General features: G+C 45.3%; 1 protein-coding gene and 1 long non-coding RNA gene across 5 annotated transcripts; one reads left to right on the forward strand and one right to left on the reverse strand.

Annotated features, from left to right (window-relative positions):
- LOC308480258 lies at positions 1 to 23,399 on the reverse strand. 4 transcript variants are annotated; one of them, XR_013987962.1, is made up of 6 exons: positions 23,292 to 23,399; positions 15,418 to 17,324; positions 14,607 to 14,854; positions 10,028 to 10,156; positions 2,295 to 2,386; positions 996 to 2,091 (listed from the first exon to the last, which is right to left on the reverse strand). It is a non-coding gene; the product is annotated as an uncharacterized lncRNA (long non-coding RNA). The 4 variants fall into 4 exon arrangements; XR_013987960.1 differs by lacking the exons at positions 996 to 2,091; positions 23,292 to 23,399 and adding an exon at positions 1 to 956 and having other exon boundaries at positions 15,418 to 18,010; XR_013987961.1 differs by lacking the exon at positions 23,292 to 23,399 and having other exon boundaries at positions 965 to 2,091; positions 14,651 to 14,854; positions 15,418 to 18,010.
- R3HDML (R3H domain containing like) lies at positions 8,589 to 23,400 on the forward strand. Its single transcript, XM_081011594.1, has 7 exons — positions 8,589 to 8,663; positions 9,281 to 9,628; positions 12,525 to 12,643; positions 14,739 to 14,841; positions 18,288 to 18,403; positions 20,557 to 22,925; positions 23,297 to 23,400. The coding sequence occupies exons 2-6, from the start codon at positions 9,368 to 9,370 to the stop codon at positions 20,687 to 20,689; spliced, it is 732 nt and encodes a 243-aa protein (XP_080867720.1). The 5' UTR covers positions 8,589 to 8,663; positions 9,281 to 9,367; the 3' UTR covers positions 20,690 to 22,925; positions 23,297 to 23,400.
- Positions 23,401 to 23,667: the final 267 nt, after the last annotated feature.

The raw sequence follows: 23,667 nt of genomic DNA on the forward strand, positions 1-23,667 counted from the left end.
TCTAATATCACCTCATGAAAATCCTTCCAATTGTGAGCTATGGTGGTCCTTGCTGTTGCCAGTACACAACAGCAAGAACACTGTATACTAAGCGAAAATATAATTTTTAAAAGAGAGGGGGGACTTTTAGCAGTAGATGCCTTTGCTGTGTGCCAGGACACCTGGAGGTAAGGGCTGTAACTGTGAAGTAATACTTGACAGCAAGGTCAAAAATGTGCCCTAAGTGAGCATGATTTACTGACTCCAGTCCACAGGCATCAGGTGATACCAATGGATTTGGGGAGAGCGACTAGAATCATCAGGACAGAATTCAACTAGTGCACATATAGGGAATAATCCAGCCAAAGCTGAGCATTTTAGCATTGCCCTGAAATTTCAGTGGAACAAATCTAACCAACCCACTGAACCAGGTCTTTTGAAAAGACCTCTCCTGGCTAGACCATAATTAAAATAAAGTGGAAATAAATAGAAAAGAGAAAATAGCTGAGTAGGGGAAGAAAAGCTAAATATAAATGGTTCACAGAAATATAGCAAGAGGGCAGTAGAAATTAGGCAGATCTAGGTAAAATAGAAGTTCCTGCAGACCGAGTTTGCAGACAAGTAGCCAGAAGACTTATTAGCTGTCTAACCCACTGTCCACACAACACTCCTGCCTCTCCTTTTTCAGGAAAATTCAAGTTGTAGCAAATGCCAGGAAAGGATATACAGTCATACCTCATGTTACGGACACTTCAGGTTATGTGTTTTCAGGCTGCAGACCACGGGAAACCCGTAAGTACTGGAACGGGTTACTTCCGGGTTTCGCCGCTCGCGCAGAAGCACTAAGTAGCACTTTGCGCATGCACAGAAGTGCCAAATCATGTCGGCGCCTGCGCAGATGCGGCGCTTCAGGATGTGAACACTGTGGGTTGCGGGTGTGCCTCCGTCACAGCTTACGTCCGCAACCCGAGGTTCCACTGTAGAGATAGATGTAAGAGTAGGAACAGTTTGGCAATGGAATAAACTGTGAACTCTTTTTCCTTGCAAGGTTATAGATAATTATTATTGTTTTATTTATTAAATCTGTATACCACCCTTTATCCGAAGATCAAATACAAAATGAGAACGCAAAATACACAATAAAAACAAAAACAAACCAATAACCCCACTCCCACATATAAATTTAAAAGTTCATAAGTGTTAATCAGCCAAAGGCCTGGTTGAAGAGAAACATTTTTGCTGATGCCTAAAAGATATGTACTGAAGGTGCCAGGTGAGTCTTCCTGGGGAGAGCATTCCACAAATGGGGAGCCACTGCAGAAAAGTCCAGTTCTCATTGAAGGAGCATATTACAATATAATCGTTCTATTATTGAAGGACATGCTTAAATGTTACATTGCAAATGGGCCTCTCGGAATGTCTAGCTTGGGCAGATAGAGATAAGGAACAAGGATTTCTTGTAATACCAGGATGAGGGAGGTTGCAGGAAGGAGGGAGAGAAGACCAAGACCTTATATGGTAATAGGAACTTATTATAGGTTTCGATTTCCCAGAAATCAGGTGACTTACAAGAAATCAGGTGACTTACAAGAGATCAGGTGGTATTCTATTTTGCAAATCTATATAAAGGGGCGCACCCTGACTACTGTGTACAGGTTGCGTACTGATCGCCCTGTATCTTTGTTTTGCATATGCACTTCAAATAAAAATCCTGTTAATAACCTGCAAGAGCGTTTTGCCGCTTTGTGTGAATCTGTGCTTCAGGGACCCAAATAGCAGATATGTGTGGTCCTTCATCATGTTGCCCATCCTCTGAACCTCTTGCGGCGAAGGCACCGGGCCTCAGATGGTGATCACAGGGTCCAGTTCACTTCATATGGGGAGAGGCGGTCCTTGAGGTATTGCAGTCCTGAGCCATTAAATCTTGATAGGTCAAAAGCAGCACTTTGAATTGGGCCTGGAAGCTAATTGGCAGCCAGTGCAGTCAGGCCAGGATTGGCATTATATGTTCAAACCGTCTTCCCCTGGTGAGCAGCCGAATTCTGCACCAGCTGAAGTTTCCAAACCATCTTCAGAGGCAGCCCTATGCATAACGTGTTGCAGTAATCAAACCTACAGGTTAGTAGAGCATAGACAACAGTAGTTTGGCTCTTCCTGCCCAGAAAGCATTGCAGCTGGGCCACCAGCCAAAGCTTATGGAAGGCACTCCACACCACTGAGGCCACCTGAGTCTCAAGTGACAGCAAAGGACCCAAAAGTACTCCCAAGTTATGAACCCGCTTTTTCAGAGGAGTATAACCACCCAGTAATAGTACCTCAGTCTTAGCTGAATTGAGCTTCAGTTTGTTGGCTCTCATCCAGTCCATATTGGGGACAAGACTATGGACCAGCACATCCACTGCCACACCTGCAAATGTAAAGGAGAAGTAGAGCTGTGTGTCATCAGCATCTTGGTGACAGCATAGTCCAGAACTCTGGATAACCCAACTCAGTGGTTTCATGTAGATGTTAAACAGCCTAGGAGATAGACTCGAACCCTACGGAACCACAAATTGAAGGCTCCACAGGGCAGAAGAACACTCCCCATGCATCACCCTCTGGAAATGACCATCCAAATAGGACCGGAAACACCACAAAGCGGTGCCACCCACCCCTAAGTCGGACAGCCACTCCAGAAGCATTCCATGGTCGGCGGAATCAAAAGCTGCTGTGAGGTCAATGAGGATTAACAATGATGCATTTTCCCTGTCTCTCTCCCAACAGAGGTCATCGTACAGAGTGACCAAAGCAGTTGCTGTGCTAAAATGGCCTAAACCCCAAGTGAAATGGATCTAGAAAATCAGTTTCTAGACTGAAGAGAAGATAAAATGAGTATATCTACCAAAGGGGAATGGGACGTGGGTGGCGCTGTGGGTAAAACCTCAGCGCCTAGGACTTGCCGATCGCATGGTCGGCGTTTCGAATCCCCACGGTGGGGTGCGCTCCTGTCGTTCGGTCCCAGCGCCTGCCAACCTAGCAGTTCGAAAGCACCCCTGGGTGCAAGTAGATAAATAGGTACCGCTCTGGCGGGAAGGTAAACGGCGTTCCGTGTGCTGCGCTGGCTCGCCAGATGCAGCTTGTCACGCTGGCCACGTGACCCGGAAGTGTCTGCGGACAGCGCTGGCTCCCGGCCTGTAGAGTGAGATGAGCGCACAACCCTAGAGTCTGGCAAGACTGGCCCGTACGGGCAGGGGTACCACTGGACCACTGACCACCTTTACCTTTACCAAAGGGGAATTTCACCTCGGAGCTTGTCACCTCCAGAGTTTACAGTGTGTTTGCACTTGTTTGTGTTCCCATTTGATTTGTGAAGTCCACATCATGCTACCTTGAAACAACACTAATCTCAATGCTCCCCCATGTGAATTTGGGCTTATCCAATAAAGAGATAATCAATCAGGCACCAAACCACTTAGGGTCACAAACAAATCATGTCTGATAGGCCATTGGGTATCAAGTGGCATTCCCTAAATCTGGGAAATGGGGGTGCCTTAGATTTGGGATTTTTTGACTCCTTTGCTGAGCCCCACGCACCTTTGCCTGCCCCATTTCTGACATTCTTCACTCTTTGTTTAAGCCACAGAAGAGGTGAAATGTTCACATTTGCAGCCTCTGCTTCCATACCTGATACACCACATGACAGGGTGCCAGTTGGCATGGAGTAACAGAAACATTGGCCAGGAGACATCATGTTTCTGTCTTGGTGGTTTAGAAAACACTGACCACTAACAAGATTTAAGGTTCAAAGTGGGCGGAGGGCCAGCAAAGAAATCACGTGAAATCAATAAACAAACGTAGATAACTGAAATAAACATTATAGTGGAATGTAAGAAAAAGGATATAAAACAAAACTGCGCAATAATATCATGACAACAGAAAAAGTATAACGAGAAAGATTGGAAGGGTATTTTGCAAAAAAACTTTTTATTTTGATAGATGTAATGTCGTATAAATCTTTGTCTTTTTTTTCTTTTTTATCATTTTCTTGTCTCTGCTTCAAACTTCTCTTTTTTAATATTTTTTTTTCCTTTTTGTATTTAACTCGATAATACTTACCTTCGTTGTATGGTTGTATGTTTGTATTTTAAACCAATAAATATTTAAATAAAAAATAAACAAACAAATGTAACCCACACATTGGATAACCCTGATGTTCCCCAGATCCCCGGCAGGGGACTGGGAGGGATAAATGCCCATTGCCTGAGCCAAGGTCTACCCACATCTGAAATATAATAAAGTTGTGGCCAATTTTAATCCCATCGCACGTTGTCTTGAGTCGTTATTCCACATGAGGGGGGCTGCCCAGGGTTTGGGGGACTCCGCCTGTCCACACAATCCTGTGAGATCCAGCAAATACCCTCGGGACATCTTGGTTCAACTTCACTGTAGAGGCCCAGTGTCACAATTTTCAGCACAGTCCCTGATTCTTACAGGGAGCATCAACTTTAATCCCATATGGGCTTCATCTGTAGTTTCACGGTTTGACACCTGAGTGGGCTGCGTTCCAACAGCATCTCCTCCCTGGAAACATTTGTATGTGCAAACACTGAAAAGTTTCAAGTTTGCTCAAAGTGGATCCATTAAAGAAGCAAGGGAATATGCATTACAAAGATGCCTGCAAATGTGACATGAAGATTGGCAACATTGACCCCACTGTGCGGGAATCCCATGCTGACAACTGCAGTGCCTGGAGACAGACAGTCAGGTTGCGTACCAGTAGCAGTGGCCAGAGAAGGAATGATCGCTGGGAAGGGGGGGGGGGGGAGAGAAGAAACACCATGGTGCATCTGCAGCAGCACAACCAGACACCTTCATCTGCCCCAGCTGCAACAAAACATGTCTCTCCTGCATCGGTCTCGACAGCCAGAGCAGGCGCTGTAGCTTCCAATGGTTTGTCTTCACACCCAAAGGCACACTTCTCCATTATCTCCCATGACAGACGGATGCTAACCAATGGGTGGGGTGGGGGGGATAAAAAAATGGTCTCATTATGTACTCAGCAGGGAGATAAGTGCTTTAAAACTGAACTTTAGGGACAGAATTAGGGTACCAGATGCTGGGGACAAATAACAGGGAAGAGTTATTGTCAGGGCCGGATTTAGGTTTGATGAGGCCCTAAGCTACTAAAGGTAATGGGGCCCTTTATATGTCCAGCTGTCCTTTGTCAACAACAAATTGTAGCTGTTTTTTGTGTTGACTATATGCTATATGGTAATTTATGGACCTAATAGGTATCGAAAGCCATTTGCACATGTTGCCTTCCAACCAGTCCATGCAGAATGCAGGCACCCTATATATAGAAATGAGCAAACCAGTGATTTTAGGGAGCAGGCTAGCAGGCGGGGCCCATTACTTGCATCATAGGAGCCTATACAACACAAAACACTTGCTGTATGTAGGTTTTATTTTATTTTATCTTATACAGTGGTGCCTCGCAAGACGAATGCCTCGCAAGACGAAAGAGTTTTCCGTTTTTTAAGTCGTTCCGCAAGATGAATTTCCCTATGGGCTTGCTTCGCAAGACGAAACGTCTTGCGAGTTCTTGCGAGTTTGTTTCCTTTTTCTTAAAGCCGCTAAGCCGTTAATAGCCGCTAAGCCGCTAATAGCCGCTAAGCCGCTAATAGCCGTGCTTCGCAAGACGAAAAAACCGCAAGACGAAGAGACTCGCGGAACGGATTAATTTCGTCTTGCGAGGCACCACTGTATTTTGGAAATGTACATCCAGGTTTTTTTCCCCTTTAATTTTTTTGGGGGGGGGGGTCCTAGAGAGTGGGGCCCTAAGCTATAGCTTGTTTAGCTTATACGTAAATCCGGCACTGGCTATTGTTTTTCTGCTTGCTTGTGAGCTTCCCAGAAACTGCTGGCTGGCTGCTGTTGGACGCAAATGGCTGGACTAGACGGACTTTTGGTTCCAGGGCAGGACGTACCATCTTGCCAGGTCTGCAGACAACCTTGTATATTAGAAGCCAATTGTTTCTGCCTGTGTGTCAACCACTGAGCGCTCGTGGTGTGGTGACTGGCCAATGTGAAAGGGGCATGGTTAGCCAGTTTGAAGATTTATCTCCTCTTCCTTTCTTTCTCTCTTTCTCCGGTCATTAAAAAAGAAAATTGGTTGGGGATGGCTGCTGACTCCGGTCAAACTGTGTGTGCTTTTTGGCTCATCGCAAAGAGCTCTCTGCAGATACCGTGTGCTTTGGCAAACAGGACAGTCTGGGCTGCAGGATATTACACCTGGCAGGGATACAAAACCTACCAGTTCCTGGAATGTAGATTGTCTGGCAGGGTGCTGATTAAGCAGCCCTTTCAATCTGCGCCCAAGACAAAGCCCCATAATAAGATGCTTTCAAGTTAGCTTGCTTTATGGCAGTGGCTGACATCCACAGCTGGGCCCCATTGGATCCAGACCACTCAGGCTGTCAAACAGAAACCAAAAGTCTCTTTTCAAACGTAATGTGTTTGGAAGGTTAAATGGACATAACATTGTGATATTGCAGGCTTCAGTGGTGACATGTGCTGGGCTTCATTTTGTCTCCTTCCAGGAGAGACTATAAATCATTAAATACAGTTAGAGAGCCCAGTCCCTTCAGGAAGTTGGGAGGTTATTTAAAAGAACTAAAACAGAGGTTCACAAAATGTATAAAATGCAGGAGAGAGGGCTAGCAGACAAGTCCAAAATGATGCCTGTCCAAGAGAGTTATAAAAATCAAAAGCGGTGTCCAAGAAGGCTGTGAAAATCAAAGAATTTTTTTGAAATATTTTTTATTTTATTTTATCTACATAACCCAAATAACAAACTAGATTTCCATGAGTAAAGGTAAAGGGGCCCCTGACCGTTGTGTCCAGTCGTGACCGACTCTGGGGTTGCTGTGCTCATCTCACTTTATTGGCCGAGGGAGCCGGCGTACAGCTTCTGGGTCATGTGGCCAGCATGACTAAGCCGCTTCTGGCGAACCAGAGCAGCACACGGAAACGCTGTTTACCTTCCAACCGAAGCGGTACCTATTTATCTACTTGCACTTTGACGTGCTTGCAAACTGCTAGGTTGGCAGGAGCAGGGACCGAGCAACGGGAGCTCACCCCGTCACAGGGATTCAAACCGCCAACCTTCTGATCAGCAAGCCCTAGGCTCTGTGGTTTAACCCACAGCGCCACCCGTGTCCCTAGAATTTCATGAGACAAACACATAAAAACTAAACTAAACCAAACCGAGGCTGGCATGGGATATTACATTCACAAGAATAAATTATATATTTGGTTATCCAGATATTTGCGATAAGATACAGGCAGGTGAGTGGAGGGTACCATCATAAGAAACAAGAGAAAAAGAGGTGTGACTCACATGACTTGCAAGATATACAGATACATAGACCTATAACCGAAACCTTCAGAGGCACAAGGAGTACAAAGAATAAAAGGCCCTACATTTCGCCAAGAAAATTTTTCAACTGATTAGATGTTACTTATACCAAATTTGTTGAGAGTCTTGTGGAAGAGACAAAGGCAAATTTTCTGCTTTTAAATGTATCCAATAAAATCCCACCAAAATGAAACAAAAGATGTTGCCTTTGTTTCCCTCCCCTTTCTCTCTCTCTCTCTCTCTCTCTCTCTCTTTCCTTCCTTCCTTCCTTCCTTCCTTCCTTCCTTCCTTCCAAGCAGAAACTGTACTGAAAGCAGGACCAACATGACCACCCCACAAGCACCCTAAGCACAGATCGTCATAGCGCAATGAAAAGGATGTCTCTACAGGAGTCCTGGCAATGTGCAGGGTAGGGTAGGGTAAGATCAGCAGCGGTGCCTTTCCCCTTCCCAGGAAATGCAATACCTCTACTGCTGGGATGACCAAGTGCAGAGCTAGGGGAAAGCAATTAGTTCAGTCGTGGAGCTTCTGAAGTGCTGCAACAGGTGCCTCAACTGTGCAGTCCAATGGAAGGTGGAGGGGGCACCAGATTTTGGCACCGCACATGGCACCTCTGAAATTTGAGACACCAGGTGTCCTGTGTCACCTGCCACTGCTGGAGACATGCACATTCTCCTGCATTAGGTCTGACAACAACCCTAGGGACACAGGGAGCTGCTTTATAACGAGTCATACTATTGGTCCATTTAGCTCAGTATTCTCAGCAGTGAATGGCAGTGCCGTTACAAGCAGGGTTCTCTCCCAACTCTACCTGAAGATGCTTGAGACTGGGCCCAGGACCTTTTGCTCGCAGACTCTGTCACCGAATGAGCCTTGTCCCTTCCCCAAAGTGCAGAAATTCTCCTAAATTAAATGCATGCTGCCCCTGGAGAAAAACTGCTCTCAACTTTCAGGGCATAGGCTTCCATTTACTTGCTCTTTGCAGCTTCCCCTACCTTGAAGCTCACAACAAGCAGAGACACTCGGGAGAGACGGAGCCATGTGTACACAGGGGAAAGGCCATAAATTGCTCAGCTGGACCCTTTTCAAACTTGAGGACGTTCCCGAAGGGAAGAGATCAGATGCGGATTTCTGCGTCAGATTGCCATCAAAGACTCCTTGGGCTTGGTTGTGTTAAATCTCTCTGCCACATGTCCCTGAGAGCAGGTTGCTTGCAAAGGTCAGTCTCTGAGTTTACTGCTGCAGCGGCAACTAACATTTCTCAGCTGTTCTTGGCTCAGCCTTCAAGGTATGTAGTCTGGGAAATGTCATCTCAGCTTCTTTAAGGACTAGCTTAGAAGGCTTTTCTAGTACTAAAAAAAGAGAATAAAAAGTCTTTGCTATTTTTATTTTTGTCCTCTTTCTGAACAGAAATGAAGCAAATGGGAAAGAATCCTTTAGCCTTTTGATTTCCTTAATCAACTTTTTATTTTAATGTATTACTGGTTTCTTCTTGCTTATTGCAATAACTTTGCCTGATGGACTGAATATCTGCAAAAACTCTGGGAAGTTGGTGAAGCTACCATAAGAAAATGGTACTAATTAGCACCCCTCTGACAGGTCCCTGCATATGTTTGGAATGGGATTTTTTTCCTGCAAAGATGGGGGGGGGGGGACAGGACTTTTCTTTTCTAGAACACCAGCAATAAATAAAATACCTCTGGAGATTTCACAGCTGGTCTTAGAAATTTAGCTCTGTATAAATGCAGCCTAGCTAAACTCATTCACTCCTGCTCTGAGTAAAGTTTTCTCTGGGTGTCTTTCCAATCGCCTTTTCCATCTCTGATGACATTCCTCCCCACCCCCACCCCCAAGGAAAGGCAACGAATAAAACCGAGTCTCTTCCTTTTCTTTGTATACACACAGAAGCTGGAAGGAAAAATATTTGCCATATTGATTGCCCTTCGAAATCAAAACTAGAGACTCAGAAGGAAAAAGTGTGCAAATCCTAAAATGACTCTCTTGCATGTGCACTTATATTTTACTGGTTCGGTCTTCTGGATGATGCAGAAATCCAGCTCCTACATGCTGCCCAGTACTACTGAGGTCCTTTACCCAACCGGTAGCACTGAGGCAGGCCATACATCTGGCCTGGGTGTACCAAGGACTCGCAGGAAACGTTATATTTCCCCCCGGGATATGAGCGCGCTTTTGGACTACCACAACCAAGTGCGGGCACAAGTGTCTCCACCAGCATCTAACATGGAATATATGGTGAGTTTCCCTTGTGCTTGCTTCTGATGGTGGGTGGGAAGGAACAATGACCACTGAGATGTTATGCAAAGTAAATATGGCACCTGTTTAGTTCCTTTGATGCTTATACATCCACCGGCACCTCAATGCTCCAGGAACATACAAAGCTGCTATATACTGAGTCAAACAGTTAGTCCATCTACCTCAGTATTGTCTACCCCAACTGGCAATGGATCTCCAGTGTTTCAGACCTTCTGCATTCATATCAGATGCTCTACCAATGAACTAAGGCCTTTCCCTTGTCATTCATATTTCTGAAAATCTACCACATATACTTTGAAGGAGGAGGAAAGGAGCAACAGTGTCAAAGAAGCAGTGTGGTTGGGCTGCCTTGCAGCTAAGCATTTGCGAAGAACTTACCTCAAGCAGAGCAATTTTTCCACAGGGATTTGTTTAAAGCGGCACGCTAGATTATTGATTGTGTTTTGTTTGGTGTTCTGCTGAGCGGCGAATGTAGGATGAGGTTATGTCTTTTTGAGGTTCAAGCACCTAAAGACAACGATAGAGAAAGCAAAAGGTTTCTTTGCAGAGAGTACAGCTCGCTGAGAGATGAGAGCAAGGCACACACACTCAGAGAAAAAGCTGTTGTTGTTTTTACAGAGCACAGTAAAGCATCCTCCTGCGTTTCAATAATGCAGCCCACAAATGGCATTCTTTTTTAAAGTTACAGGGTGGAGACTTATAAACATGGAGAAATGAAATGAAAAGCCCACAGTTTCAAAATATCAAGGTCCTTACTGAAGTAAGAGCAAGTTACCTTTCAATGAAGCCTGTTTCAAGCTCTTCTCTGGAAAAAGGAGGGGGAGGGAAGGAGGCAGCAGAGAGCAGAGTCTTCAGATAGCCCAGAGTGTCCTTGGCAAGGCCCTTAGCAACAGTTCCGGCCCAAAATTGCAATACTGCCTGAGGGAAAAATCTTCAGTGTTTTAGATAATTCCGCATTAAAAAAAGATAAAGGGACCCCTGACCATTGGGTCCAGTCGTGGCTGACTCTGGGGTTGCGGCGCTCATCTCGCTTTACTGGCCGAGGGAGCCGGTGTACAGCTTCCGGGTCATGTGGCCAGCATGACTAAGCCGCTTCTGGCGAACCAGAGCAGCGCACGGAAACACCGTTTACCTTCCTGCCGGAGTGGTACCTATTTATCTACTTGCACTTTGACGTGCTTTCGAACTGCTGGGTGGGCAGGAGCTGGGACCGAGCAACGGGAGCTCACCCCGTCAACGGGGATTCGAACCGCCGACTTTCTGATCAGCGAGTCCTAGGCTCTGTGGTCTAACCCACAGCGCCACCCGCATCCCTCTAATTCCGCATTAGGCTCATTCTTTAGCTACTAGCATATCACCACTTTTTGGGAGCCTGGTTCACAGGGTAGGGTCCCAGTGTGGCATAATGGTTAGAATGTTTGACTAGGAGCTGGGAGAGCAGGTTCGAATCCCCACTCAGCCATGAAGCTCACTGGGTGACCTTGGGCCAGTCACCATCTCGTAGCCTAACCTACCTCACAGGGTTGTTGCGAGGAGGAGAGCCATGTACAACACCTTGGGATCCTTGGAAGACAAAGGTGTTGTATAAATGCAATAAAATAAATAAATAAATGAAAATAAACTCCATGTAACTCTAGCACGCTTGAATCTAATTAGTGCATGAGAAGGGGCATAGGACGCCGATAGAGGGGCAGAGGCATCTCTAAGGTGCCTTGGCAAGGAGCTGTGCCAGCAATAGCCACATTAGAAATTACTACCTTTTATGCATCCCAAGTAATCGAAGTGTCTGGAGTGAGGGCAAGGAGAGAAGGAAGGACGGGAAAAATGCACCCCTTTGTGCTACAAGAAGGACGGGAAGCTTCTCCCACATTTGATCTTGCTGCGGCAGCAGTGGCACGTCATTACAGATATATACGTCACAACTCCATGGTCTGTAGTGATCTACCTTCACACCGCCTTTCCATTTCTCCTGGCTCGCATCCCCTTTCACTTGTCTAAGCTCACTGCTTTACACAGATAACTGGAGACAGATTTCTGGAGCCAGTTTCGCCAACTCCTAGGTATGCCTCTGCATAGGGACTCTGCTGGAACCCTCCTTCCCCCAAAGTAATGGGTCTACGATTTCCTGCAACCCCAGATTACTAAACCCTTGCTGTCCAGGATATATCTGTGCATAGCCTGTCTTTCTCAGTATTGCTGCCACAGGCATGCATGGCCAGGGGGTGTAGCTTGTAGTCATGACCCCTTTCCCATATCCTCATTGGGCTGATTTAAACAGACCACCTGACAACTCAAGCAGCCCTTAAGAACTGACATGTGCGCAAATAGCATTGTACGACTTCAGACAGTTTGCCGTGGATGTTTATTATTTTTTTTATTCTTTTAAACCGTATTTTGACTCGTTTTCATTGTCTGGTTGCAAATTACCTTGAACTTCTACGAAAGTGCATAAATTAAAACACTACTACTTGCAGAGGCTAAGCATGTTTGAATGCTCCCCCATGTGAGACGACTACCTGTGCTTGGAAAGTGAGCATATCAGGCAGAAAGTTGGGCATGTCAGACTGACATGCTAGATTTCCAAGTGCTGAAAGATTTTCAGATGAAGTACCATTAGGCAGGTACTTTCCTAGTCTGAAATGAAGCTGGGCAGTTTGACTTGCTATTTCCGGATCTACTAGCCTATGGCGCTATATCTTCCAAGGAAAAACATTTATGCTTATGATATTTCCCTTGCTTGTATGGCATATATCTTGTTGAGTGTTTGAGAGATTGACTGAGCTCTTTGTTTTACCTTGAGCAGCAGTAACTCACTGTCTGTTGTGTGTTCTTTCTCTCTCTCTCTCTCCCCCCCCCCCCGCCTCATATCAACTAGGTGTGGGATGAGAGGCTTGCCAGATCTGCAGAAGCCTGGGCAAAACAGTGTATATGGGACCATGGACCTCCACAACTGATGAAATTCATTGGTCAAAACCTTGCCATTCACTCGGGCAGGTAAGCAGTGTCTTCTGGGAATGCTAGGTCTATAGATGTTGCATTAAAGATGTTGCACTGATTGTACAAATGAACACCACTGCAAGTATACCTCTAAACAGCTGAGAGAGTCTTTTGTCCTGCCCTTCTTTTCATGGATCAAGTGGGCTATATTTGTTTTAAGAGATTTCTAAACAGTGCACAACGGACGCGAGTGGCGCTGTGGGTTAAACCACAAAGCCTAGGACTTGCCGATCAGAAGGTTGGCGATTTGAATGCCCGTGACGGGGTGAGCTCCTGTTGCTTGGTCCCTGCTCCTGTCAACCTAGCAGTTCGAAAGCACATCAAAATGCAAGTAGATAAATAAGTAAACGCCGTTTCCATGTGCTGCTCTGGTTCACCAGAAGCGGCTTAGTCATGCTGGCCACATGACCTGAAAGCTGTACACCGGCTCCCTCGGCCAATAAAGCGAGACGAGCGCCGCAACCCCAGAGTCGGCCACGACTGGACCTAATGGTCAGGGGTCCCTTTACCTTTACCTTAAACAGTGCACATGTAAAAAATTGGCATGTGTACTGCAAAGGAAGCAAGCATGCTATCAACCTCAGTGTTGCCTCCATCTCACTCAAATATTATGGGTGGAATTCAGTGTAGCACTAAGGAGGTTGCTGCATCTGTGAAATAATTTCTACTTGCCTGACAGAGTGATCTCCCCTCTCTTCTTGCCAGAGTGGATTTCAGGGAGGCATGGGGAGTGTGTAAAGGAAGGCAAGTTTTAGGAAACCCTTTTTGCACTAGTTTCCCTTAACACTGATTATACATATTGAAGTGCTGTTTTCTGACAGCAATGGTAAAAAAAAAAGTCATTTAGGTCCAAGGTACATGTTACCAGAGACGACTTGACACACCAGTGTGTTGTGTATCCCCCTGTGTTTTTGATAAATACATGTCATATAACATCAATGCCTAGGTTTCGTCTGCCCTTTCCCCCCACTTCAGTGGCTGTCTCTTGCAATGAGGGGGGAGACACTAACACAAATACATCGTTCTAGATTCAGGTAGGTAGTTGTGCTGGTCTGACGCAGTCTATCCATCTATCTATCTATCTATCTATCTATCTGTCTGTCTGTCTGTCTATCTATCTAAATGTCCAGTAGCTCCTTAGAGACCAACTAAGTTTGTTCTTGGTATTAGCTTTCGTGTGCATGCACACTTCTTCAAAAGGCATCGTGTTTGACATGTGCATTGCAGGGGGTTAGACTAGATGACACTTGGGGTCCCTTCCAACTCTACACGTCTTTGATTCTGTCATTCATGATTCATTCATCATCATTTTATTTGTACGACGCCTTTCCATAGTTAAAACAATGCTCAAGGCGGTTTACAACATGAAAAGATTTACATGATTACCAACATAACAAAAGTCATAAACAATAAATAAAACACATCAAAAAAGTACACAACCAAATGGAAAACAATTTCCACATAAATCATAAAATCTAAAAGTAAGAACACAGTATTAATCAACCACAATTTAAAAGGACATATAGAAAAAATACAGTGGTACCTCAGGTTAAGTATGTAATGCGTTCCGGAGGTCCGTTCTTAACCTGAAACTGTTCTTAACCTGAAGCACCACTTTAACTAATGGGGCCTCCTGCTGCTGCCGCGCCGCCGGAGCACAATTTCTGTTCTCATCCTGAAGCAAAGTTCTTAACCCGAGGTACTATTTCTGGGTTAGCGGAGTCTGTAAACTGAAGCGTGTGTAACCTGAAGCGTATGTAACCTGAAGCATATGTAACCCGAGGTACCACTGTAAAAGCAATTTAAAAACAAAAATGGAGCCCTCTCTGCCCAGCAGCAGTAGAAGCACTCCTTTATGGAGCCTGTCAGGCCCTGCCCCAAGCCAGGAGGGGAGAAGCAGGGCACGGCCCTTCAGGCTCCCAGCAGGTCAGTCATGCATCCTTTTCAACTCTGTGCTTACCAGGAAGAGGTGGGAAGCTTTGATGGTTGGAGGCATCTCCTCACCTTCCTGCATCACATAGTTTGGGCCTGGGGCATCTGTGCTTGGATAGGCAGGTTTCTTCACATTTGCGTTGTGTGTGACCCTCTATAGGTACCGTTCAGCTTTGGACCTTGTGAAATCTTGGTATTATGAGAAGCACCATTACTCCTTCCCTTCCAAATGCAGTGGCCCTGTCTGCAGCCATTATACCCAGGTACAGTATATTCCTGTAAGAAACAAAGAAACAGTGGTTGTTGCTCAGGTAACAAATCATATTTGTTTTTAATAGCACTTTCCTTAGATGCTTCACATCCCTTGTTTCAAGAATCACTACAACAAACCTAAATGAGGCCAACAATCTCCACCTCCCCCAATGCTGAAGGTTTGTGAGCTGAGAACGAAGGATAACGTTTTGCCTAAGGCAGACCAAGAGAGTTGGTGGGAGAGATTTGATGTGGACCGGGGACAATAGTCCTTGCTTTTAACTGTGATGCTGCTCCAACATAATGGTGCATATCTCAGCAAGAGGGATGGGGCAGAGGTTCAGGAACAAGGAAGCTTCCCAAGAGATCATCTTCAGCCATGCTCTAGGGCAGGTGTGGTGAACCTTTGGCCCTCCAGATGGTGTTAAACCACAACTCCCACAATCCCTAGACACTTCATGGGGCTGGTGGGAGTTGAAGCTGAGTCGCAGGTTTGCCAACCCTGTTCTAGGGCTGCTGGTTCATACTAAAGAGAAGTATTTCTACCTCCATCGTTGCCAACCCTGGTCCTTTATATTGCCACTCACCACTGTCTGCAAACAATCCAAATGTACGGTCTAAACCTCAGCTTCTTCTCTGAAAGCATTGCCTGTTTTTTCCATTGTCCCATCCAGCACAGGAAAGGTTTTCAGTTCCAGCTCAGCTAGATGGCTGGAAGAAGAAAAAGAAATCGTCCACACAGGGACATGGAATGTTTTAAGTCACTATGATGAGGATCTGTTACTTAGACAAACAGCTTCTCTTCATGACTCGGGAGCATCCTTCTTAACATCTCATGGCCTCTGTCATTCCCTAACAAACCACAAGTATCTGTGAGGTTTTTTATGTTGTTTTTTTAAAAACAAAAAACAAAAAACAAAAATGACAATGAATATATTTGCACCATATAGGGCTTTCTTGGGGTTTTATTGAGCATTTATCCTGGTTTGCTTGCACAAAGTTTATGCGGAGGTTAGACTATGTCTGGTCCTGACTGAGAATTCATCCCAGGTTGCATATAGTCTATTGATCATTTTTTCACCTCACACTTTCCAGTGCTTTTCCCTGGATCTGTTCCACTGAGGCTACAGTGCAAATTAATCCTCTTCAATTGTGCAAACCTAAATTTCTGGCCTGTGCCTGAATCCTTTCCGCAAAGGGCAAAATATAGTCTGGGCAAACTGTAACCAAACAGATTTGTTATAGCATAAGTTTTCATGGTCTGGAATTTACTTCATCAGATGCCTGGACTTCCATCCTAAGTTTGCAGGTATATAAACATGAAAATGTTAGCAGTGAGAGAAACGTAATGCAAGAATTCAGACTGTGGCGATTGTGTTAAAGTTTAAATGGATATAAAGTAATTACAGTGACCATTCACAAACCAGTGGCGATGATGTCACAAACATCCTGGCCTCTTAAAAGTTAATTAACATACAGTAACATAAAAACTTGTTAACTTGAGGCAGGTTGCAAGGGATAGAACTGAACTTCTTGATAGTTCAGCGCTTCCATGCTGGAGATTTCCATCCCATAACTTGAAAACTTTAAGGCATAGGAAGTTTTTATTCACACCACTGACTTTGACATGTGAAATAACCCAGTACAGCAATTTTATTCAAAATCTGAAATGTGTATATATATATTTAAAATTGTGACAATCTGTCACAACTGAACCACCCCACTGAAGAAGATAACAGTGGTTACCTAGACCTTTTGCTGGTTGCAGAGGAGACACCCAACTGTAGGTCTGCCCGTGTACATGAATGCTCCTCCAGATCACAGTAATGTGATAACATTGGGAAAAATGCTACAGAACTACTGCTAAAGCAGAATGATCTGTAGAGGGTCCAGTATATGTAAATCCACCACTAAATGTACTTTTTATTGCATCAGTGACATGTTGCAGAATACACCCAGGAAGGAAAACTTCCTTCAGTCTGGAGGGGCCCTTGATATTAGTTGGTCCTGGGTGATGGAGAGAATGGTCCACCTGGGGCTCTGAGATCTCCTTTGCCTGCCTGCCTGATTCTCCTGATCCTTCTCACAGAGTAGCTGATGTTGAACAAACAGCACCTCAAGGAAAGGGAAAGCCCTTTCCTGCCTCCTTTGCAGTGAGTCATCTCTGTGGTGACAGGATGTTTCTGAAACATCTGGCACCTCGGTGAATACATCCCCTTCATTTGCTCATCCCCAAGTATGAGTGGCCAGCCAAGGTGGAAAACTGTCTTCTCCCACCTGGTCTGCGGCAAAGCTTTTCCAACCCATAATGAACAGTGTTCCTCACATCTCCAGAATGTTCTGCTCTTGTCTCTGGAAATACCCAGCCCCACATATTTGTCTGGGTGTCTGTCTGGTTCCTAGACACCTTTTTCTCCATTTTCCTGAAGGTTCATCTGTCTCATTTCCAGTGTGTTGTGTCTGGAGAAATGGCAGTGAAGAGACAGGAGGCAGACTAGAAAGAAGAGGAAGAAGGAAAAAATGAACACCTGCTTCTTAAAAAATTAAGAATTATATTCAGCTGCTCGGGGGTAGCACATCTGCTTTGGGGCTGGGAAGGATTCCCTGTCTGAAACCCTAGAGATCTGCTGTCAGTGTGGACAATACTTAGGTGGATGGACGGATGTTTTGATTCAGTATAAGACAGCTTTATATCTACATTCATGCAATTAGCAATTTTGTGGGTGGCTTTCAAAAAGAAACCTGAAGATGCAGGGGACCCTTGGGACCCTGGTTTGGGGTGGTCTTTAACTCTTTCTCTCTTAATGCAGTCTGCTACAGACTGTCCAGCTACACAAGCCTTTGCATCCTCCAGATGTTTTGCATGGAGCTTATGGGAGCTGTAGTCTAAAACGTATGGAAGGCACCAGGCTAGGGAAGCCTGAGTGACACACATGCAGCTCTGACACTTACATTTTTTTAGCCATTGATAGACCATGCCTTCATATAAAGGTAAAGGGACCCCTGACCATTAGGTCCAGTCGTGGCCAACTCTGGGGTTGCGGCGCTCATCTCGCTTTACTGGCCGAGGGAGTTTCCGGGTCATGTGGCCAGCATGACTAAGCCACTTCTGGTGAACCAGAGCAGCGCACGGAAATGCTGTTTACCTTCCCGCTGGAGAGGTACCTATTTATCTACTTGCACTTTGACGTGCTTTCCAACTGCTAGGTTGGCAGGAGCAGGGACCGAGCAACGGGAGCTCACCCCGTTGCGGGGATTTGAACCACCGACAAACCGCCGACCTTCTGATCGGCAAGTCCTAGGCTCTCTGGTTTAACCCACAGCGCCACCCGCGTCCCATGCTTTCATATACTTAAGGCAAAATCCCATAGTCATGGATGTGCCCTAACAAGGACAAATAGTCTGGTTTCAGGTTTGCCATTTTCTTATAATAACTGGTTTATTGTGTCTCAAACAGATGGTGTGGGCTTCTAGCAACCGAATTGGCTGTGCCCTCCATACGTGCACCAACATCAATGTGTGGGGCAGCACGTGGCCCCGAGCAATCTACTTAGTGTGCAATTATGCCATCAAGTAAGTAAACTGGGGCAGGGGGTTCATCCTGGAAAACACAGCAACTTTGGGGCAGAGTAGAGGCAGAAAGCTGGAAAGCTACCTAGTACAGAAAGTCCACTGGTGGACTGCGGGACATTTCCTGATGAACTGTCTAGTGCAGGGCTGGCAAATGCGCTGCTCTCCAGGTGCTGTTGGACTCCAACTCTCAACAGCTCCAGCCCTCATGGTCATTGGTCACAGATGATGGGAGTTGTAGTCCAGCAACAACTGGAGGGCTACAATCTCCCCATCTCTCGTATAGAGAAACTGAAACTTCACATGAGAGTTCCAATGGTGGGGTAGGACGTATGTGTAGAAGCAATTCGTGAGGTGCAATATTGGATAGGAAGAGCTGGCCAGAGGAGAAAGGGTGAATCGCCGCTCCCCTTGCCACTCCTCTTTGAAAAAATATGTCCTCCCAAAGGACATTGAGGCATTCTTTCAATACAAGGAGGGATACATAGTATGTTCTTTGGTATAGCTGGGTAGATGACCGTGCACATTAATTTACCCTAAAGCCCAAATTTCCAAATTGTGCACCAGATACAGGAAATTAGATAATGCTGCCTTCCCCAGAGTTGGCTGATCACAGTATCTCTGCCTGATTTATTGTTATGCTATCTTCAAGTCAATCTCTCTTGCGCATGGGTAAATGCTGCTGTGTGTCTGCACCGTTCCTGATACAGACATGCAGCAGGTTCATCTTGGTCAGGGGTAAGCAACCTAAGGCCCATGGGCCACAAGCGGTCCACGGGGGTTGTTTAACTGGCCCCCGAGCATCCCCCAAACTGAGCCGCCCACTCGACGAGTCCCTGCGCGCTGCGTTAAACCAGTGCAGCAAGGCATGGGGACTCACTTCTGCGGTGCTCGAAATCACATCTGTGCATGCTCAGATGCCGGAAGTTATGTCTGCGCAAGCTGAGGTGCCGTAAATTGTGGCCGCGCACACTCACAATCCGGCCCACAGAGGGATCTCAGATGGAGTGAACCGGCCCAGGCGAGGTAAACCTTACCGACCCCTGATCTTGGTCATCTGCATACTATCCCTTGCTTTTTCCTGTAGGACTAATTGTGGTTGTTAACAGTCATCAACAGGTTTACCATACCCATTGAGTCCATCACCCATCTCCTACTACCCTTCTGAGAAAAACCTCACCCTCCCACTATATATAAGGGTCTGGTGACTTCTGGTACAGTGGATGCTCGGGTTGCGAACATGATCCGTGCAGGAGGCATGTTCGCAACCCGCAGCGCCATGTCTGAGCATGCACGGGTTGTGATTCGGTGCTTCTGTGCAAGTGCTGAGACCCGGAAGTAACCCATTCCAGTACTTCCGGGTTTGGCAAGGTGCACAACCCAAAAACGTGCAACACGAGGTATGACTGTATCTGAAGAAGTGTGTGTGCACACGAAAGCTTATACCCAGAACAAACTTAGTTGGTCTCTAAGGTGCTACAGGACAAGCTATTTATTTATTTATTTATTTATTTATTTATTTATTTATTTAGACTGCGTCAGGCCAACACGGCTACCTACCTGAATGCAGCAGGTTCAGTTACCCCCAGACGTGACTCTCTGTTGCTTCTGTTATTAGTCTAGGCTTGCTCTTCTAGGCATGCGCAGATCAGTGATTCATGCAGAAACATAATTCATTTATGGAACTTACCGTATTAACTGTGTTAGAGGGCTTTAAAAGGAGATAGGACAAATTAATGTTGAGTGAGGTCTATCAGTGGTGGCTACTAGTTATGATGGCTATATGCTACCTCCAAAATCAGAGGCAGTTTACCTCTTTGAATGTGGGCATCAACAAAGGAAGAGGGCTAGAGCCTCAACACTTTGGTGCTTGGGTCCCTAGAGGCATCTGGTTGGCCACTGTAGGAACAGAATGCTGGACGAGGAGAACTTTTGGTCTGATCTATTAGGGCTCTTCTTCTGAGCTGCAGGTGGACTCCTCAGAGATCAGGTAACTCTTATTCAACTAAATAATGAAACAAGCATAAGAACATAATAGATAGCCGGGTGTATGGTGGGTAGGCAGCCCTTTGGGAGGGTGTGCTAAGAGTGACGTGTGACATCCAAGTGTCCAGCAATGAAACAAACATGTCTCATGCCTCTTTTTATCTTTCTAGGGGAAACTGGGTAGGAGAAGCACCTTACAAAATGGGGAGACCTTGCTCAGCCTGCCCACCTAGTTACGGAGGAACCTGCAGCAACAACATGTGTTACCCAGGACTCAAATCCAATAAAGTGAGCTGGTTCTGAACCAGGCATATGGGCTCTGGGTGCCAGCACAGATCCTCTGGAAATGACAGAACTGCAGAAGCGTGGCACCGTGTACAGCAAATTGTAAAATAAGTTGATTATTTATGCACATGAAGTCTTTGGCTGCTGCTCTTTCCCTTTCATTTGGAACCTCTCCCATAGAAGTTTCAAGTATATTTCTTCTCATGACTATATACAGGTATATCTATATATATATAAAGGGCCTGCATTTGCAATAGTTTTCTATAGGGAAGAGGTTCTTAAACTTTGCTGTATTTGTGTGTTCTTACCATTATTATTTTTTACATTTTAGCCACCACATGGAAGCCCATTTTAAGGCTTCTCAGTTTTTGTTTATGTCAAAACAACTAATTGCTCTGGTGCTGCTTCTCTCAGTTTGCAGCTAGAAAACAAATCAGCACATTTTCAAGGTAAAAGCAGTGTTGGAAACTCCCACTGTTCTAGGCACATTTTGCGACAGGGAATTTCATTAGTGCACGGTACTGCGCCTAAGATTTCAGATTAAAACTGCAGAGTGGAATGAAAGGAGGATCTTTTTCTGCTTCCCCACTTCCAGACACTCTCAGAAGACTGGAAGTATGGCTTTTATCTTCCTTTCTTTTCTTTTTGCAAGCTTCAGATGAGGACTAGACCATGTGAAAAATGGACATGATATTTTAGCTGCAGTTCATTCATTTTCGGCTTTGTATTCTCGTTATAAAAAAGCGCACCTAGACATTCCCTTGTTGCACCCATAACCTAAGTTTAAGGTGCCATTTACCGTAGCTCCTAGCTTTCATATCTCAGTTTCTAACACTGGGTAAAATAGGTGGTTTTTGACCCCAACTCACCACTATCTAGGCCCTGTAGCACACACACACCCTTCCATGTGATCAAACTCCCATCAGCCCCGGCCAAAATGGCCAATGGTCAGGAATACTAGTCCAACATCAGGAGGGCCACAGGTCCTCCACCCTGATTTAGGCACCACATGAACCATTTTCACAGCGTCCCTCATCCAGTTTCCTGACTAGTTCTAAAGCAATTGTGATGCTCTCATAATTTATTCCTCCTACTGTTAGCATATTTTCATACCTGATTAAATCTTCCCTGTCTATGTAATCATCATAATTGTTAAATTTGATTACTGCGTTCTCCCAAAGCATTTACTATAGTCAAAGTTTCTTTAGCAAATGTTGACTAAAACCTTTTGCTTTGGTTACTCTGTTAAACAACTCATAAAGCAATCAGTGGGGTGGCATTACTATAAAAGCTATGGGGCTGGCATAACTCTGGGTCCACTTTGTGGGGATGGTTAAGAAAACAGGGAGCTCAAATCTCTCTGTATGTTCAAATCTCTACTGTAAACATCCCATTCATCCTTCCATAAGTAGTCGTCGTCTTCTTCTTCTTCTTCTTCTTCTTCTTCTTCTTCTTCTTCTTCTTCACAAGACTGCAATAAATTCTTTGGTTCCCAAACCACTTGCGTATTTCTTCTTTATTTGAAAATGTAGCTCAATAATCCTATACACTAGCTGAAAGCAGGTACCTTCATTCATAAGACATATGATCACAAGCTGAACATGAGTCAGCAGCGCAATGAGGCTGCAAGGAAAAGGCTAATGGATTGCAGGCTTTGCTAATGGAGCCATGGTTTCCAAGTCAGGACAAATTATAGTTCCAATTCAGTCTGCACTGGTCAGACTTGTTCTGATACTCTCATTCAGTTCTGGGCAATGTATTTCAAAAATGATATTGACAAAATGGAAAGCGTTCAGAGGATGGCAACGATGATAGTCAGGGGTATTTAAAAAGTAAGTCCTATGTGGAGTGGTGGACTTAATTGCATTCTTTAAATCCCCAAAGAACTGTTGCATAGACAAGATCCAACACAAAAAGTGGGACTAGACCTAATGGGCTTTAGTTACAGGAGGGTAGATTTGGGTTCAACATTAGGAGAAACTTATTGATGTTGACAGCAGTTTGACCATGGAACCAATTGTCGGTGTGTGTGTGTGTGTGTGTGAACACTTTTTGGCTCTACAAACCAGATCTGTATTAGATTATATTAAATACATAAATAAAAGTTCACATTGATCCTGAAGCGAACACCTTACAAGACCCAGCGGGCTTCTTTCAACTAAAATATAACTTTTAAAACCCATGGGGTCCTAAGATGTTTATTTGGCATAGGTGACAAAAATTAGGGTTTGTTTGATTTTTTACAGCTATGTAGGTGTGACAGGCAAGGGATGCAGGTGGCGCTGTGGGTTAAACCACAGAGCCTAGGACTTGCTGATCAGAAGGTCGGTGGTTCGAATCCCCGCGACGGGGTGAGCTCCCGTTGCTTGGTCCCTGCTCCTGCCAATCTAGCAGTTCGAAAGCACATCAAAGTGCAAGTAGATAAATAGGTACCGCTCCGGCGGGAAGGTAAACAGCGTTTCCGTGCGCTGCTCTGGTTTGCCAGAAGCGGCTTAGTCATGCTGGCCACATGACCTGGAAGCTGTACGCCGGCTCCCTCGGCCAGTAAAGCGAGATGAGCGCCGCAACCCCAGAGTTGGTCACGACTGGACCTAATGGTCAGGGGTCCCTTTACCTTTACCTTAGGTGTGACAGGCACAGGAGTCCAGAGAGAGCAAAAAGTTGGCAACTCAAGTAGACAGGAAGGAGCCAACCCTGATTTCCCTTCTACTGGGGCTCTTGCCATCCTCCCTGCTTTGCCTAATAACTGCCTTTCTCCTCAACTGCCATGTCCTTTTGTGACATCAGAGGCTGTCTGTTGCTAATGGCAACAGCTAGGGAGGCATCAGCGCAGCCTCCCTAGGCCTGACAATTGTGGGGGCACCTCAGCCGTTAGTTTATTATTAACAATATTTACAGCCCATACTTCATGTGTACTAATGGGGAGGGGGGGGTCACCCCATAAACTCATATATTTGACCTTCCATTATCTGTTCTTGAAGAATGGACAGTACAGG

The sequence above is a fragment of the Podarcis pityusensis genome, assembly GCF_964106645.2.
Source record: "Podarcis pityusensis genome assembly, chromosome: 6".
Taxonomy (NCBI): domain Eukaryota; kingdom Metazoa; phylum Chordata; class Lepidosauria; order Squamata; family Lacertidae; genus Podarcis; species Podarcis pityusensis.